At 34.0% G+C, this 16,280-nt stretch overlaps 2 protein-coding genes across 2 annotated transcripts; both read left to right on the forward strand.

The window, feature by feature from the left end:
- Positions 1-409: 409 nt before the first annotated feature.
- LOC130623474 (uncharacterized) lies at positions 410-6,346 on the forward strand. Its single transcript, XM_057438967.1, has 2 exons — positions 410-5,778; positions 6,132-6,346. Exon 1 carries the CDS (start codon positions 478-480, stop codon positions 5,374-5,376), a length of 4,899 nt encoding a protein of 1,632 aa, XP_057294950.1. The 5' UTR covers positions 410-477; the 3' UTR covers positions 5,377-5,778; positions 6,132-6,346.
- A 2,869-nt stretch (positions 6,347-9,215) lies between these two features.
- On the forward strand, positions 9,216-15,683 carry LOC130623482 (60S ribosomal protein L6-like). Its single transcript, XM_057438976.1, has 5 exons — positions 9,216-9,332; positions 9,543-9,884; positions 12,881-12,932; positions 14,036-14,214; positions 15,506-15,683. The coding sequence occupies exons 2-5, from the start codon at positions 9,543-9,545 to the stop codon at positions 15,656-15,658; spliced, it is 726 nt and encodes a 241-aa protein (XP_057294959.1). The 5' UTR covers positions 9,216-9,332; the 3' UTR covers positions 15,659-15,683.
- Positions 15,684-16,280: the final 597 nt, after the last annotated feature.

A 16,280-nucleotide genomic window follows, 5' to 3' on the forward strand; every position in this document is an offset into this window, starting at 1 on the left:
TTTTCTTTAATAAAGAGGAACAAAATTTAAGGACGAATTAAGTCAGCCTCAGTTTTATTATTTTTGAACCAGAAACAGTTATCTTTCAAGATATCCTCATAAATAAAAATAAGTAGACAAAATTTCTTCCCTCTTTTCTTTATAGAGGTTCGTTATACACAGTTTGGTTGGTTCTGTGGAGTTTTTTATCACATATACATGTACCATTTTTTCAGGGTGACTATAACTACCACTCACTCCTTTTTTGTCTGTGTGAGAAACAAATAAGAATGTTTTGGAATGTCGAAAAATTCTAACCCGAGTCTTTTTCATGAAAAAACGCAACGGTTAGGTAAAGGTTTACCTTATATGGGCGAGCATAAAGTTCTGATTTAAGAAATTTCTATAGAAGACTCTTTAATCCTTCTTCTTCTCAGCGTCATTGTTTGCAGGGATTTGTTAATAGGATTCTGTATTTTAGACGTCACAGCACCAACGATGGAGAAAACGACAAGTAACGCAATTCGTTTCTCAGAAAGTCGAGAAGTGATAAACTCGCAGCACTATATACAAAGCCACAAAATGCGCATCTCCACCATACAAACGGAAATATCATACGACACTGTTGATGCAGATCATGTTTTCTTAAGCGACGTTGACAATTTGACGCCAACGGAATATACTTACGTTGGCAATGAAAATATTGTTCGTGACATTTTTACGTCTGATGATAGAATAGATGGTTTGCTTAAACGTGGTCACACAAACAAAGATAAAATATTGCAAGAAAGTGATGAAGGAGAACCGACAGTCAAGAAGATACGTCAAGTTGTACGACGTCGTAAAACCTCTCTATTAACGGATGAAGAGTATGCTAATGTCGAGAAGTTAAAAATTATCGTTGATAAAGAACTGCTAAAATATTCTCAGCATATTCAGCCGGACGTCGATATTGATCCGGAATACATTTATAAACAAAATGTTGATGAAATCGAGCATGAAATTCCTGATGATAGATTGTATACAACAGAGCAAGACTTTGACGGAGATGGAAAAGTCCTTATGACGGGGCAAGATTTTAATGATGGAGCTAGAAAAGTTTTTACGACGGAGAAAGATACTGACGAAGATAAAAACGTTTTTACGACGGCACAAGGCGTTGACGGAGCTAGAGAAGTTCTTACAACGGAGCATGACTTTGACGGAGGTAAAAAAGCACCTACAACGAAGCGAAACTTTGACGGAGCTAAAAATGTCCTTACAACGGAGCAAGACTTTGACGGAGGTAGAAATGTCCTTACAACGGAGAAGGTTATTGACGGAGATGGAAAAGTTCTTACGGCGGTGCAACACATTGGCGAAAATAGAGAAGTCCTTACAACAGAGCATGACTTTGACGGAGCTAGAAAAGTCCTTACGACGGAGCAATACATTGACGGAAATAGAAAAGTCCTTTCGACGGAGCAAGATATTCACGAAGATGGAAAAGTCCTTACCACGGTGCAAGACTTTGATAGAGGTAGAAAAGTTCTTACGACGGAGCAAGACTTTGACGAAGCTACAAAAGTCCTTACAACGGAGCAAGATACCGACGAAGATGAAAAAGTTTTTACCACGACACAAGGCGTTGACGGAGCTAGAGAATTTCTTACAACGGAGCATGAATTTGACGGAGGTAAAAAAGCACCTACAACGAAGCAACACTTTGACGGGGCAAGAAATGTCTTTACAGCGAAGCAAGACATTGGTGGACCGAGAGAAGTCCACTCAATGGAACAAAGTATTGATGAATCTATCAAACTTCGTGCAACAGAGACAAATATTGATAATATTTGGAAGCTTAATGGTTTAAAAACGACGTGCAAAGATAAAAACATTCTGAAACAAATTAATTCTCAACGTCAAGAAGATGGCACGAAGCAATATAAAAACGAGAATGAGAGAATGACTTCGTACAATGAGTTCCAGAAAAAAGTTGAAGTCGTTGAGCATCGAGAAGGAAAGACACCTGTTAAAGATAAAACAAGACAAATTCAAAAAGACATTCCTTGTCAACTCCCAACACAAATACACACAAACAATAAAGATGACACAAAGGGTAAAATTGTTTACGAAAGAAAACTGCATCAACAACATGAAAATATCATTAACAATAATGTTTGCCCTGACGACAATACAACAGTGTGCCCTGATGCGAATCACGACACTGACAAAGATACACAACAAGAACTCATACAAGTGACAGACAACTCCCGAGATGGCGTAGAATTAAAAAATAGAATGAATGTCCGAAACATCACTGAGCACCCGCCGTGTGACAATTTAGAAGAACGAAGTTATAATTTTATTAAAATGTCAGAAGAAAAACGAACTTTTGACGTTAAGACAGGCGATGAAGTGAAAATCCCGCTTATATATGGACAGCATGACGACTTAAAGTGCGTCGAACAGACTCACGATATTGCGAAAAACGATCCAACAGACGTTGGCAGTACAACAATGGGTGAGAACACTACTACTTCTATTAATAAATCTGCAAATATGGCAGCAACTGCATCTTTACCATTAGGCATTGATCAATATATTGTAAGTGGGGAGGCAACTGATAAAAATAGTTCACGTGCCATTCAACAATTTCGGCTTTTAGAAAATGTCAAAGGAACTTGTGATCAGCGTACTAGGATCAGAAGGTCGAAGTTGGATGTTCAACAACCTCAAAATGAAGAACAACTGCGGAGGAGAGTAGAGGAGAAAAGAAAACAGCGTAAAGCAAAAAACACAAGTGAAGAAATAGAAAGCACGGGCGGCTTGTACGATAGCATGCATGTAGTTGATTCAGGTAAAATTGAAAATACACCCAACAAATCAAGTAATGTTGATATCTTTACTGATGAGTGTGAAATTCAAGATGGCGGAAAAGATACGAGTTTCTTCGGTATTCGCAAAGTGAATAAAGTAAAGTTGCAAAGAATCCATCCAAACAACAACATTGACCCAAACACTCAATCAGGAAAAGATGTTGTCATGACGCATGGTAATTTAGCGAGGACACGTCACCTAGAGAGTGCACCAGTAATTGCTTCGTCAATAAGTAAACATGACTCGCTACTACAAGATATAATATCATTTCGCAAAAAAAGTATACCAAAGGAAAAGAACATCCAAATGTTAAAAGAAAGTTCAGGTGATCTGAAAATAGAAAATTATGTGGAACGATTACGTGAGTTTAGCTGCAATACTGAAATAGCTAATCATCTAGAGTCTATTTTATCAGGTATTGATATATGTATTGCTGAACACGGCGGAAATGTCGATAAAACGGTAGGATACAACTTAAGTCATGGGGACATCGAGTCAAATTTAAGAACACTGTTATCTACAATTAATAACTTTATTGAGGATGGTTCTTGTAAAGAATTGTCTGTCAGAACTTCTGACAGTTCAATAGATGCATTCCCAGCGCAAAATATCTACACGTATGAAAACGACGCAGTACATACCCAAGACGTGCATGGAACGCCCTGCACTTATGATAATTTTACACCGTACTCCATGATGAAGAACAGGAAGAAGAAACCACAAACTGAAATGCACTCAAAAGTTAATGTCATCATAAGCGAAGATACTCCATTTGAAATTACCATATTAGATTCGTACCATGTTGTAGACATAAATGGAGAACAGGAGATCATTCGCTCCGCTAATAAAAATAACGCTAATAAAAAGGTACGATTCACTAAAACCTTTGTTAAAAACACTGCGAACCCTTCTTTCGAAGCACTTCCGAACACAAAGAAAAACAATCAAATAACGATAACATGCCAACCAAAGGAGACTGAAGGAACAGATAGCACCAACAATGCTTCTCTAATTCAATCACAAAAGTTAGCAACAAAAAATGACATACAGAAACAGAAGACTGTCATTTTGCCTTCCGATGAGCAAAAACAACCTAAATCAAATAAATCACCACGGGAGAAGAGTGTAGTGGAATGTGGTAATCTGGCAATAAATGGTTTTAAAACAGATGAAGAAAATGTTCAAATGAATGGCGTAATATCTAAACATAACCAAACGACAATTGGATCGATTAATACTAATACATCTCACAGTAACCAGACAATAGAATCGAATAATACTAATAGAGCACCTAGTAACCAGACAATAGAGTCAGAAGACGCCGTTATATCATCACAACAACGTAATTCTCCACGCAAAACTGATAAAAATATTAATCCTGTTAGCGAATTAAACTGTGAAAGACTAACAACTTTATCAGGTTCCCTTACAGAGAGCAAAAACAGAGTGTTGGAAACTGAGAACGTAAACATTGACGAAGCAGCCAAATTATTGTCTAACAAAGACAAACTTAAAGCTAAGCAAGACAAAGTTGAGACAAGAGAAAGCGTAGAGAAGTTCGAAAAAGGAAATGATCCATTAAGGAAAGCACATATAATCGAAGTGGAAACGATAACGGACGAAAAAGGAGATTGCGTGAATTTAATCGAATACTTAGTGACTCACCCTGAAACTGTTTTTAAGCTACAAGGAGCAGAGGAAAACAATTCTTCTGCAAGTTTAAAAAGAACAGAGTTACTTCTCCAACCAGCTACCGACGATACGTCCGGTGTGAAACTTCACGGTAAAATTCATACGTTGCACGATATAGCGAGAAAACTTGAAAATTCTATCGATACATTCAAACACGACATGTTTAACAACGAAGTCATCGCCGTTATACACGATGAAAACGAGGAAGTTGTAAAAGAAAACCATGCGGAAAATAAAGGCGGGAATGAAAGAAAGAAAGACGAGTCTGTTAGTCATGAAATTAACATCCTATTTCCAAATAGTCCCAACACACCAAAGAGACGAACCATATCTTTTATTTTCCCCGATAACGAAAAGAACGCGACAAACTTAAAACGATATGCTTCGCATTTAGATATACCTAGTAATGCTGATTTCAGCAATAACGAAAAACATGTATCAGTTATTTCTATATCGAATGAAGAGCTATCTTCTCCAAAATTAAAAACGATGGGAAGTTATTTATCAGTGGCGGATTTGCCGGAACCGAAACAAGCAAAGACTACTGAACCTAAACAATGGCAGTACTCATTAAAAGACAAGCACCCAGGAGGAGTATGTCAAATGAGCATTCAGGTTGTCATGGATCCCAATGTTTTAGAACGTATGGAAACAGAGACATTTGAGTACCAGTACTTAATGAAAGAGACAGAGACTGATGGGTGCGTAGGAGAATGGGTACTAGTTAATTGTACAAGATCTGAAATTAAAGTATTTATTGAACTGTTGCGCGAATTGTTAAAGCGAGAGAAGGAAAGGCGTCAAAGCGAAAAATTTAAAGAGACTAAATTTTGTCATATATTGTAAATATAAAAGAATTTTAATTTCCATTTTCCTTCTATAGAAACATGATAATGAAATGTGCTCAAAGTTTTTTAAAAATTCGGTATCTTCATAACTTTTGTAGCATATTTTGAGACAGCTATGCTTAATCAAAACATGCGTCATGTGTCACCATCTCCTGTTTCATTTTAAAATTTTATATGTGTGACGTTGCTGCTAGCAAAGTCGTTGAATCTAGTACGTAGATCAAAACAAATATTTATGGAGAACACTAAAGAAATTATGTTGACACGAATGTATTGATTTTAGAGCATTATATCGTCGATATTACGTTTCTTATATGTCAATGTTAGCGAATAAGTCTGTTAAGTTGAACTTCTGCAGCTGAGTATCTTTTTTTCCATTCTCTTGGAGCTATCAATTGAGGTAACAGTGGATTCAATGTCTTTTATTTCTAATAACTCAGCTGTAAAAGGAAAACAGTCATGTCGAGATTTTATTTTTAAAAAATCAAGGTTGTTTTTGTTTGTTTGCTTGTTTATTTTATTTGTTTATTTTTGTTTTTATTTTATTTTTTTAAGAAAGGGGTCTACTTTACGCTTTTTTATTTCTTATTTTTGTATAAATAATCACTTGTATTTGTATATAACTTCTGTAGAATTTGTAAAAAAAACATTTTTGTATTTTCACTGTGAATACATCAATACATTTTTCTCTCTTTATGTTTTTTTTTCTAACCTTCTTTTTGTACCGATATCAAGTATTTATTATTACTTTAGTGGTAGTGCATGGACAGACAGAAATTGCGACTTAACGCAAATATTGGTAATAACGCCTGATGCCAAAATTACAGGGAAAATATTACTTCGAGATATGAAGATGTCCGAGACAAAGAGTGTTTGAGAAAAGTCCATTATATTTTTTTGTGAGATAACCAATTTGTTTGCATTTTAGAGAAATTTTGTTTAAATTTTTAGTAAATTTTAACGTATAACTTAATTTCTTTTTTATGCTATTAGCACATTTTTGTGCTTACTTCTAAGGGGAGAAGGGATTAGAGAGAATGGTGAGTAAACTTTACCAAAAGGGTAAAATGTGGAAGCTTACTACTAACAGACGACTTGCAACTAAGCCATATCAAACCATATCAAACGAATAATATTAGTTAATCAACAATCACAAAGAAAAAAGTTATTTGTAAAACTCGTCAATAATTCGTAAAACTAGTAAAAAATTCGTAAAACTAGTCATTAATTCGTAAAACTAGCCATTAATTCGTAAAACTAGTCAAAAATTCGTAAAACTAGTCATTAATTCGTAAAACTAGTCATTAATTCGTAAAACTAGTCAATAATTCGTAAAACTAGCCAATAATTCGTGTCATTAATTCGTAAAACTAGTCATTAATTCGTAAAGGAATATTCAATACCCAGGGCGTTTTCTTGTTTGACGGAAACTTCGATATTAATATAGCAAAAAGGAACCTAGAAACAAGGTTATACTACACTTGTTATAGCGCGCTGTATTGTATGTATGAACTTTTAACAGTACAGTAAGGGAAATCAGCATTTTGCCTAACTTAACTTTCATAATTTTTTGTGCCAAGTCCAGAAAAATGAAAAACGCTAATAAAAGAAAAAAAATAGCAAATATTTCTCCTGCAGGATTTTTAATAAAAAACATCACATTAATTCCCAACTGCTTACTCTCAAAGTATTGAAGACATCAAAAAGTAATTTACTAAAAGAGTATTTGCTGAAAACCTAAAGATTTTGAGAAAATTAAAAACTGCAAAACACTTTTTTCCGTTTTAACAACGCTGTATAAACAATTCTTAGCCCTTATTTCTTTCGCTGAGTCATGACAGAGACTATAAAAGTGTGAATCAATTCTTTCTGATTATTCTTCAGCATGAGAAGAATGAGAATAGGCTTAATATCATAGGCGGTTGTGCAGTTGAGCAGCTGCTGTGCTTGCACAACTTTTATAGCACAAATGGGAGCTGTAAATGCACTAAAACCCCCTTTGCAGGACCCTCATTAATAACAATTCTATTACGAACTGAATAACTTGGTCATAATAACACACTTTTTCACGAAAATCTAACCTAGCTTCTTACATTTACTTTGTAATCACGGTTACCTCGCTCCAAGGACTCTTTTTACTGTCTTTCTGTTGCGCCGTGTCTCCAAGATATAACGCATGTATGTAGAACTTTTATTTTTAATTTTGTGATAGTTGTATGTAATTTTTTTGGCGAAGAAAAATAAAAAAAAAAAAGAAAAAAAAAAGATTATCGAGATATCGTCCTTGGGACAAGGTTGCTTAGTTACCATCGAAATTACTTCAACTTTTGTCCATACGGTACACTGCACGTAAAGAAAACGAACTGTTTTGTAGGGTTTAGATGTAGGTTGTGCAATTTAGACTGGATTATCTCACGTTGCCGCCCTGCAGAAACATATGTGTGAGTAGTTATGACTTTAGGATTTGACGATACTACATTATTACATTTTGTGAAGTTTATTTGGCGTTGTGTGTCAGTTCCGAGTCACCCCTAACACCTGCACATAAGAAATACAGATGTTGAATGTTCAAATTTAATGCTTGGAGTTTTCAATAACGGTTAGATAAATTTCAGGTTTTTGATAATTTAAGCATTGAAGTGCATCATTTTTATTCCGAATGTTTTTACAGGATATAGCCACTTCATCGTTTGATACACTTAATGTGGGTCCTGTGTTCAGAATGTATACATTAAGTACACACTGGCATTATCTACATAATTTCCTTCACATGGCATGGGTTAACCCGTAGCTGTGGTAAAGACACTTGCTAAACGCGTTGTGGACCGAACCACAGACCTTGTGATTACGAAGCGAACTCCATAACCATAATGCCACGGGCCACATACGAATATAACACATTTACAAAAGTAAATAAACTCCTGTCAAGAATGAAACACTTGTTAAACCAGACTGTAGTAGACCTAAAGTTTTGAAATATATACCGAAGTTTTAATTAAAGTCTCCAAAAAAGTAATGTGGCAAAAAGTCATTACAACAGGGCTGCAACATTATGGAATTATCAAGCCTTTGCTCTCCTAAATCGTTTCTTAAACACCGAATATCAGAGTAACAAAGTTTTGATAAGAAACTAAGTAAAGTAGGTCAGATACTTTATTTGTTTTTTGTGGCTTCGTATTTTTTATATTGCAATTTTTAAAATTTGTTACCGGCAAAATAAACGGAATAAAAAGAGAAAAAATGCACATTCTTTTTAAAAAAATATCCCCTTCTAAATCATTAATAGAATTTTAAACATATCTAAACAGACGAGTTTGTATGTTTACCTTTGGACGGAATTCATGGCGTATTATCACATGAATTATCTACCGATTAGCGGAGGAGGTCAGCAATATCTGTAATAGTTTTAGCCTGTTATAATCACTTTTTGCCACATTACTTTTTTGGATCGCGATGAATTCATTTATTGAAAAGGATTTCAGGATTGAGGATAACTTTTAACAGCCTTCTCTCAGAATAAGTGTTTCAAACAAATTCACCTGAGGTCAAATTTATAAAATGTTTAGATTTTTAGGAAGGCGTTTATTTTGGCGGGAAGAGGCGTGTTTATAAATTTGATCGGATCATTTCGACAAATCCGATCGGAGTAACCGGACCCACCAACGAGTTTCGTGGAATTGTGTATTTTGCAGTATGAATATTTTTTCATTTTACAGGGCTTTTTTGAGCACTAAATGACTTTGTCAAACTATAAATAAATAGAAATGAACATACAATATTTTTTCTAAATGTAATAACAGTAGACTATGACTTAAAATGTCTATTAGATAAAAAACAAAAAAAAGATGGAGTCTTTCTTTTACCATTCGGTAAATTACATAGTTCGTCGCAATCGGTCTTTTGCAAAACAATCCTTCACCGAAGCCTTTTATTTTGCCTGAGATCAGGAGTAAAGTATGAATTCATTATCCATCGTTATCTTTGTCGTCCTTTACCTTGATATGTTATAGGCTAGAAAATGTACTTCCGATGGTCTCCTGTAATATGAAATAAATATTGTACCAAAATTATTGAAACTTGTTTCCTAACAATGCACATTATAATTTTCATGTTTTCTTGACATCTACACGATGCGTAAACACAACGGAATCTTTTAATATTTAGATGGCCAAAGCAGCACATACTCCGAGAAACAAACTTCTTCCTGGAGGGGTCAGTCGTCTCAGTCGAACTGCTGTGTACAAAAAACGTGCTTTGTACAAAAGAAAGAAGGTTCCAGTTAAAGCTAAAAAGGTAGAGGAACAAGCAACAAAAACCAAACCAGTTGGTGGTGATAAAAATGGCAAAGAACGTGTTGTTCCGGTACAAAAAGGATCCAGATTTTATCCGACTGAAGATGTTAAAAAGCCTTTAAAGAATAGGAAGAACCCTACGATTGCTAAATTGCGTACTTCATTAACTCCTGGAACTATTGTTATTCTACTTGCTGGAAGACATAGAGGAAAGGTATAAATATTTTTGTGCAGCCAAAGACAGCTGTAGCTACGTGCTAAAAGGGAGAATACTAAACAAGCCTAAATAATATATATTGATGTTAAAATGTTTCAGCTAGAAAAAATTCCCTGTGTCTTTATGGACAGCAGCCGGCCAATGATTTTCCATATACTAAATGGCTAGCAGCTGAAAATATATAGCATATAATCCGCCAACTCCGTGAGAAAACAAACATTTAACGTCCTTATATCCATATCGTCAACATATCGGTTATTTCAAACTTTTATTATCGTAGTGCTATCGGTCGCGGGTCGTTCGAGGGGTATGACAAGAAAAAAAATACATTTATTTGTGGACAAATAAGCCGGATCCGACATGTACTATCATCCTTCAACTCCGTGAAATTTGAAAAACACGTTTGCTTTCTGATGACTAGCAAAAATATTTTTAAAATTAAAATATTCATTAGAAAACATTCTCGAATCATTGTACCCTCAGAAAAGGTATATATAACATGACCATAATTATAATCAATTAACTGAGATAACAATATATATAAAAAATGACCACCGTCGCGATTGACTTGAAAATCACAAAAAGGTATAGCCGGCTGAACTTACCTCCAAATTTTTGTCATGCGCGAGTTCCGACACCCCTAAAATGATTAAGTGGTAGTATCAACCCCCCTGAATCGAATTCATTCATTAAAAATGGTAGACAGAGCTGTGTTAAGTTGTAGGCTTCGAAAGCAGTTTCACGGAGTTATCAGATTCACGGAGTTGGCGGATCATACGTTATACATCAACACCAGTCAATAAGTCATAAATACCAATATGCTAAATGAAGCTATTATTATTATATACCTATAAACGTACTCTAACAATTATAAGTGAAGTAGGAACCGGCAGAAATAACTAAGAATTGTTAAATGCTTTTTTTTCTAAATATAACTAAGCATTCATACCAATTAGTCTTTTTAAGAATTTTTTTGAAGGTAGTGAAAGTCAAGTGACACCACATTAAGCATCTTCAGCATGTCACACTTACTTCAAATTAAAACAAGATCTTTGCCAGGCACCCTTCAAGTTTACGGCTTGGAAAACAAAATAACGTTCAAAAATTAAAATTCCTGGCATAGTGTGATATGTGAAATCAAGTGATATAAACTTTAAACCTACCAAATTTTTGGGCATAATTTACAAATAAAATAAAGGAACCATAGGGAACAATTATTTTGTACTATTCTATTTGACTTTAAATAAAAATACTTGTGTTTATATTTTTGGCTATTTATCAGGAAAATCAACTACTGACAAGTAGTAGTATAAATTCATTATAACTTTGCAGAAAAACTATGACAAGCCATAGGAAATATTTTAAATTTATATTTTCAACTTCCAGGCAATTACTATATGAAAATCACTGGCTGACTATTAGCCATGCAAACAATGTACAAATGTTTGAGTGAAAATATATTTGACAAAATTTAGAATTGCTTTAACGTTTCTCACACCACACTTTTTGAAAGGATTGATTTTCTCTTGATTTTATGGTATTTTAATTATAAAGATTTTGACAATATTTTAAATATTTTTGTTGTTTGCTTTTTGTGTTTCGTGTTTTTTGTTTTTCGACTTTCGTTTCTCAAATTTGGCTGAGATTTAGCTCCCGTCTGAAAATTATACTTTAATTTAATTTTTATCACATTGGCAAAAAATTGCCAACGACGCAATGAATGAATTCAATTTTTCGCTTTGAAATTGCATTCAAGCAATTCCAAAAACGTTTTTTTGGTTGAGCAATATCAATTCATCTTACATGGAAATCAATGTTCCCTTTTTTATTATTTGTAAAAAAAACCAAATATAAGAAAGATAAAATAAAATAGATAAAAAGACTTCATGATAAAATATGCATTTATAAACTTATTCTAATTTATTCAGATTGCTCACCCAGTCTAAATTATTGTAACCAACATTTATTGCTCTGGTATTATTTTCTTATTGATAGGCCTGTGTTTTGGTCAACATGACATCCACATTGGCAATTTTTTAGTTAGAAGTTACTTTTTACATCTGGTAGGACATCAACAGCAACAAGAGCATATATAAATTATTCTAACCAGTGTCTTAAACTGTTCACAATAGAAGCAATAGATTTTCTAAAGTCAAAAATTTTTGTGGAAGGGTCATTGAAGCTAATGCTGTTCTTGGATTTTCCATGTTTTATTTGTTTTAGCATTTTCTAGCCTTTTAAACTGCACATTAAAGGGAACCCGAGGTATAAAATGATGTTGGACTTATATTATAGAGCTTAAAAAGTTAGCTAACAAGTCTCAGAAAAAATAAGAGCCCTGGGACGAGCAAGCAAGTGTCATTTTGGCAAAAAAAAATTATGTTAATCAATTAACCTTAAAAATATCTATGCATTGATAAAGGTTGAATGCACACCCCTGAACAGGTCTAAAATTACTGATGGAAGAAAATGTTTAAATTTGCTATTACTGAAATATGACATCATAGTTCATGCAGCATAATTAAATCTGAAATTCTTTAAATGTGAATATCTTAGAACAAAAAGAGCTTTTTAAAAAATACAAAAAGTCCAACATCATTTAATACCTTGGGTTCCCTTTAATGTGTTTAAATGAAGCATGGATGCAAAGTTATCAAATAGCTAGCTGTTGAGTTCCACACTACGTTTTTACAAATCTTTTCTTTCAATTGAATATTTTCCCTCATAACTGTTGTATAATAATCCAACTTTTTGCTACTTTTTCATAATTCTAACCTTTTTACAACAAATATAATAAAATAATAAATCAAACAATAGTTCCATTGGATTTTCCAAAATGTATACAAAAATGCATGTGTATACATGTGTATACATGCATTTTTGTGCAGAAAAAAATTACATAGCGAAAAAATATTATTGTTCACATTTAACACTATTTTGATAGATAATTTTAATTTTTAAAAACTGTATGCATATCTTTTCTTTTATTCTAGAGAGTTGTGTTTTTGAAACAATTACCAACATCTGGACTTTTATTGGTGACAGGTATGATGTCTTATATTATTATTTACGTTGCTGAATAGAAGCTGTTAAAACACTGGTATAATTAAATAATTAGTTCTGGCTTTGCAAGTCTATCAATAAGAAAATAACACCCAAGCAATAAATAGCTCTCCCAAGGTTACAATAATTTAGACTGGGCAAGCAACCTGAATAAATAGAATAAGTTTGTAAACGTGTATTTTGTTACAAAAATTTTTTTATTTATTTTTTCATCTTTTTTTATATATTTTAGTTAATTTTTACTGCAAGTAATAAGAAAGATAACATTGATTTCCATGTGAGATCAATTGATATTGTCCAGCTGGACAAACTTTTTGTGGCATTGAGGGCACAATTAATGGCTCTGCTAGTTTCTCATTTCTCAGAATTGGGCGAGTCTTTGCGTGAGCAAGAGCTATTGCTTTTTCCCTTATTGATAAGCCTGCTTCAAAATTAATCTTTATTTTAATGCTGTCTAAAAAAATTTCCCACCACTTCTAACATTGTCATAATGTGTACCAATAAATGTGTCATTATCCCCAAATTTGTTATCTTAAATTATGCTTTATCTGGAACCGTTTTTTGACTTGTAGAAAGCAATTTAATTTAAACTTTGCGAGTTAAGTTATGAATAACACAAAAAAATGATTTTAATAAATAATCACAAAAGTTTTTTCTGGCTAAGTATTTGTTCCTACATGACTTGCATTTGTACATATTTTATTTAAAAAATGAAGTAATAATAGTTTATTTCTTTGTTACACACATGAATTTGGCCAACAATACAAAAATTTATAATCTCAAAATTTTCTTGCCTTGCAAAATTTAATTGATTTCCTAGAAAGTCATAATATAGCTAGTGAAGGTTATGTGTTAGTTAATTTTAAATGTTAATTTTTGATACATCGAAGTTGAGTTTTTTTCAAATTTGTCGCGCTTGAACTTTTCATTAGTTCTTTGAGAGTTTGTATTTATATAGTGAAAATTAGCTTGACGTCCAAAAGAAATTATTCCTCATATTGTCCGTCTCCAGGTCAATATGAATTAACGTTAACTGCACTGCACAGCTTTCTAGCCAATAGTAACAAGCATTTTTCTTTTTGTAGGACCTTATAAAGTTAATGGTGTTCCACTTCGACGGGTACCACAATCATATGTCATTGCAACGCAAACGAAAATTGATATCTCGAAATTGACCATTCCAGAGCGTGTAACAGATGCCACTTTTCAACGTCAAGCAAAGAAAAAGCGTACTTCTGATGGTATGTTTGAAGACTCTACTGAGGTAAGCACGTGTTATGTCTCTCGGCATGTTAATTTCACAACCCCAGACACTTAAATTAAAATGTAACATTTATTGGTAGATTGAGTGTGAGTGTAAGGATCTTCAGAGTCATTAGCTGGATGTTTCTGTCTCTTTTCTCACTTTTGTGATGCCTATATAAGATCAGTGCACGTCACTACACTACCTTACGGAAATTAAGTGGAAAGTAAATTTTCTGAATCAGTGAGAATTTAATTAGGCAAATGACAAAAGCTTGTTTTTTAAAAAAAGAACAAAAGTTTAATTTCCCATTTTTAATCAGCAGTAGGTAGTCAGTTGGTTGTAACTCAAGTTTTTGTCAGACTTGCAAACATTGGGTACATAAGAAGTGCAGTAGTATTGGTGAAAGGTTAAGAGCTGACATTCAGTTTGTATGCAAGCGTCGCAAAGGTGAGATTATAGAGATTGGAGTATTTCCAGCTTCAATGATGTGCAACAGTGGCTCGTTAGAGATAGTTAAGAACTGTTACTTAGGTGATATGTTAGGCAGTATAGGGGAAGAAGTGTTACTTTCAGGATAGGTTCTGCTTGGAAAAATTTCAGATAGCCTTTGTTGACTAGCAGAGTCTTGTCAATTGAGTTAAAAGGTAGGTTGTATGAGGCCTGTGTAAGAAGTCTTATGTTGTACGGTAGTGAGACATGGGCAGTGAAGCAGGAAGATCTTGACCATTTAGAAAAAAATGATATGAGAATGGTTAGGTGGATGCGTAACGCCAGTCTGAGAGACAGAAAGAGTTCAGATGAGCTAAGAAGCAGTCTAAGTATCCATGGAATTAAAGATATTACCCCGAAAGAAGATTGAATTGGCTGGGACACTTGGAAAGAATGGAGGAGGATAATTGGGTAAGTTCCTGGGGCAAAGCCCAGAGGCAGACCGTGAAAGACTTGACAGGAGGTTATAAGGACAGACTTGATGCAGAGGAAGTTGAGTTTAGATCTACCACAGTCTAGATCAGATTGGAAGAGGGTCATTAATATACCCCGTCCAACCCCATGCTAGCATGGGGTTGGACGGGGTATGATGATGATGATGATGTATGATGATGATGCTGATGATCTTTCTATAACAATAAACTTGGTAAAAACGGTTAATCGTCCTTAAAAATTAAAAACCCTGTTTTCTTACCCCTCAGATTTTTTAAAAACGTAGTGATTTAATTTCGAAGATTTTGATGAATTTATGCAAATCCATCGATTTTTCTTTCTGCTAAAATTTCTTTCTTCAATGTATCACTATGTTTTTCCTTGACAGAGCTACAAGCCAAGTGAAGAAAGAAAGGCTGATCAACAAGCCGTCGATGATAGCGTTCTAGCAGAAATATCGAAGGAGCCAAATCTTCGCAAATATATGCAACAGCTGTTCACTCTAAGAAAGGGACAATATCCTCATGAAATGACTTTCTAATTCGGCAAAATACACAGGAAAAGGAGCGTAGTGTTTTTATTTTCATCATGTTTATCTTTGCGTCCTGTTCGTAACGGCGTTCGAGGTATCCACTTTTCTCCTTATCGTACCTCTTCCTGCCTTATTCATGTCGCTCTTTTTAAGCCATCTCTAACCGCTTTCTTGAAGTGTGACGACAACACACTTAACATTATTCGCACTCATTTTCGCGTATATCGATTTTGCGTAACTGCGGGTAAAGAAATTACCATAAAAATAAAAGTCTTGCTTAAAAAAATCTGGAGCTTGAAATTCACTTCGACTAAATTTTTATTTCGCAATTTTCCACTGTGCCACAATCCGAAACTGCGCGTGCGAATTCATTTTCATAAGTAGAAATTTGCGAAATATAGTTGAATCATTCGGCTTAGAAAATATTGTCCGACTTCATATTTTCGTCTTCTCTTCAACATTTAAATTATTCAGTGTGTTACGACACTGTAGTTCCCGAAATTGAGTTACAAAATGACTTTTTTGCAAATTTACATTTTTCAGGGACAGAATTGTTACACCGAAAACTTTTTTCTCCAATATCAAAAAGACAAAACTCTAGGGGCGTGGGGTCAAAGTTGTACTAAATTCT

Source organism: Hydractinia symbiolongicarpus, chromosome 13 (genome assembly GCF_029227915.1).
Source record: "Hydractinia symbiolongicarpus strain clone_291-10 chromosome 13, HSymV2.1, whole genome shotgun sequence".
Classification (NCBI taxonomy): Eukaryota; Metazoa; Cnidaria; class Hydrozoa; order Anthoathecata; family Hydractiniidae; genus Hydractinia; species Hydractinia symbiolongicarpus.

Excerpts from the sequence above, each read along its gene's own strand:
- LOC130623474 (XM_057438967.1), top strand. The coding sequence starts at position 478 with ATGGAGAAAACGACAAGTAACGCAATTCGTTTCTCAGAAAGTCGAGAA.
- LOC130623482 (XM_057438976.1), top strand. The coding sequence starts at position 9,543 with ATGGCCAAAGCAGCACATACTCCGAGAAACAAACTTCTTCCTGGAGGG. Across the intron at positions 9,885-12,880 it reads CTGGAAGACATAGAGGAAAG|AGAGTTGTGTTTTTGAAACA; the intron begins GTATAAATATTT and ends CTTTTATTCTAG. Across the intron at positions 14,215-15,505 it reads TGTTTGAAGACTCTACTGAG|AGCTACAAGCCAAGTGAAGA; the intron begins GTAAGCACGTGT and ends TTTCCTTGACAG.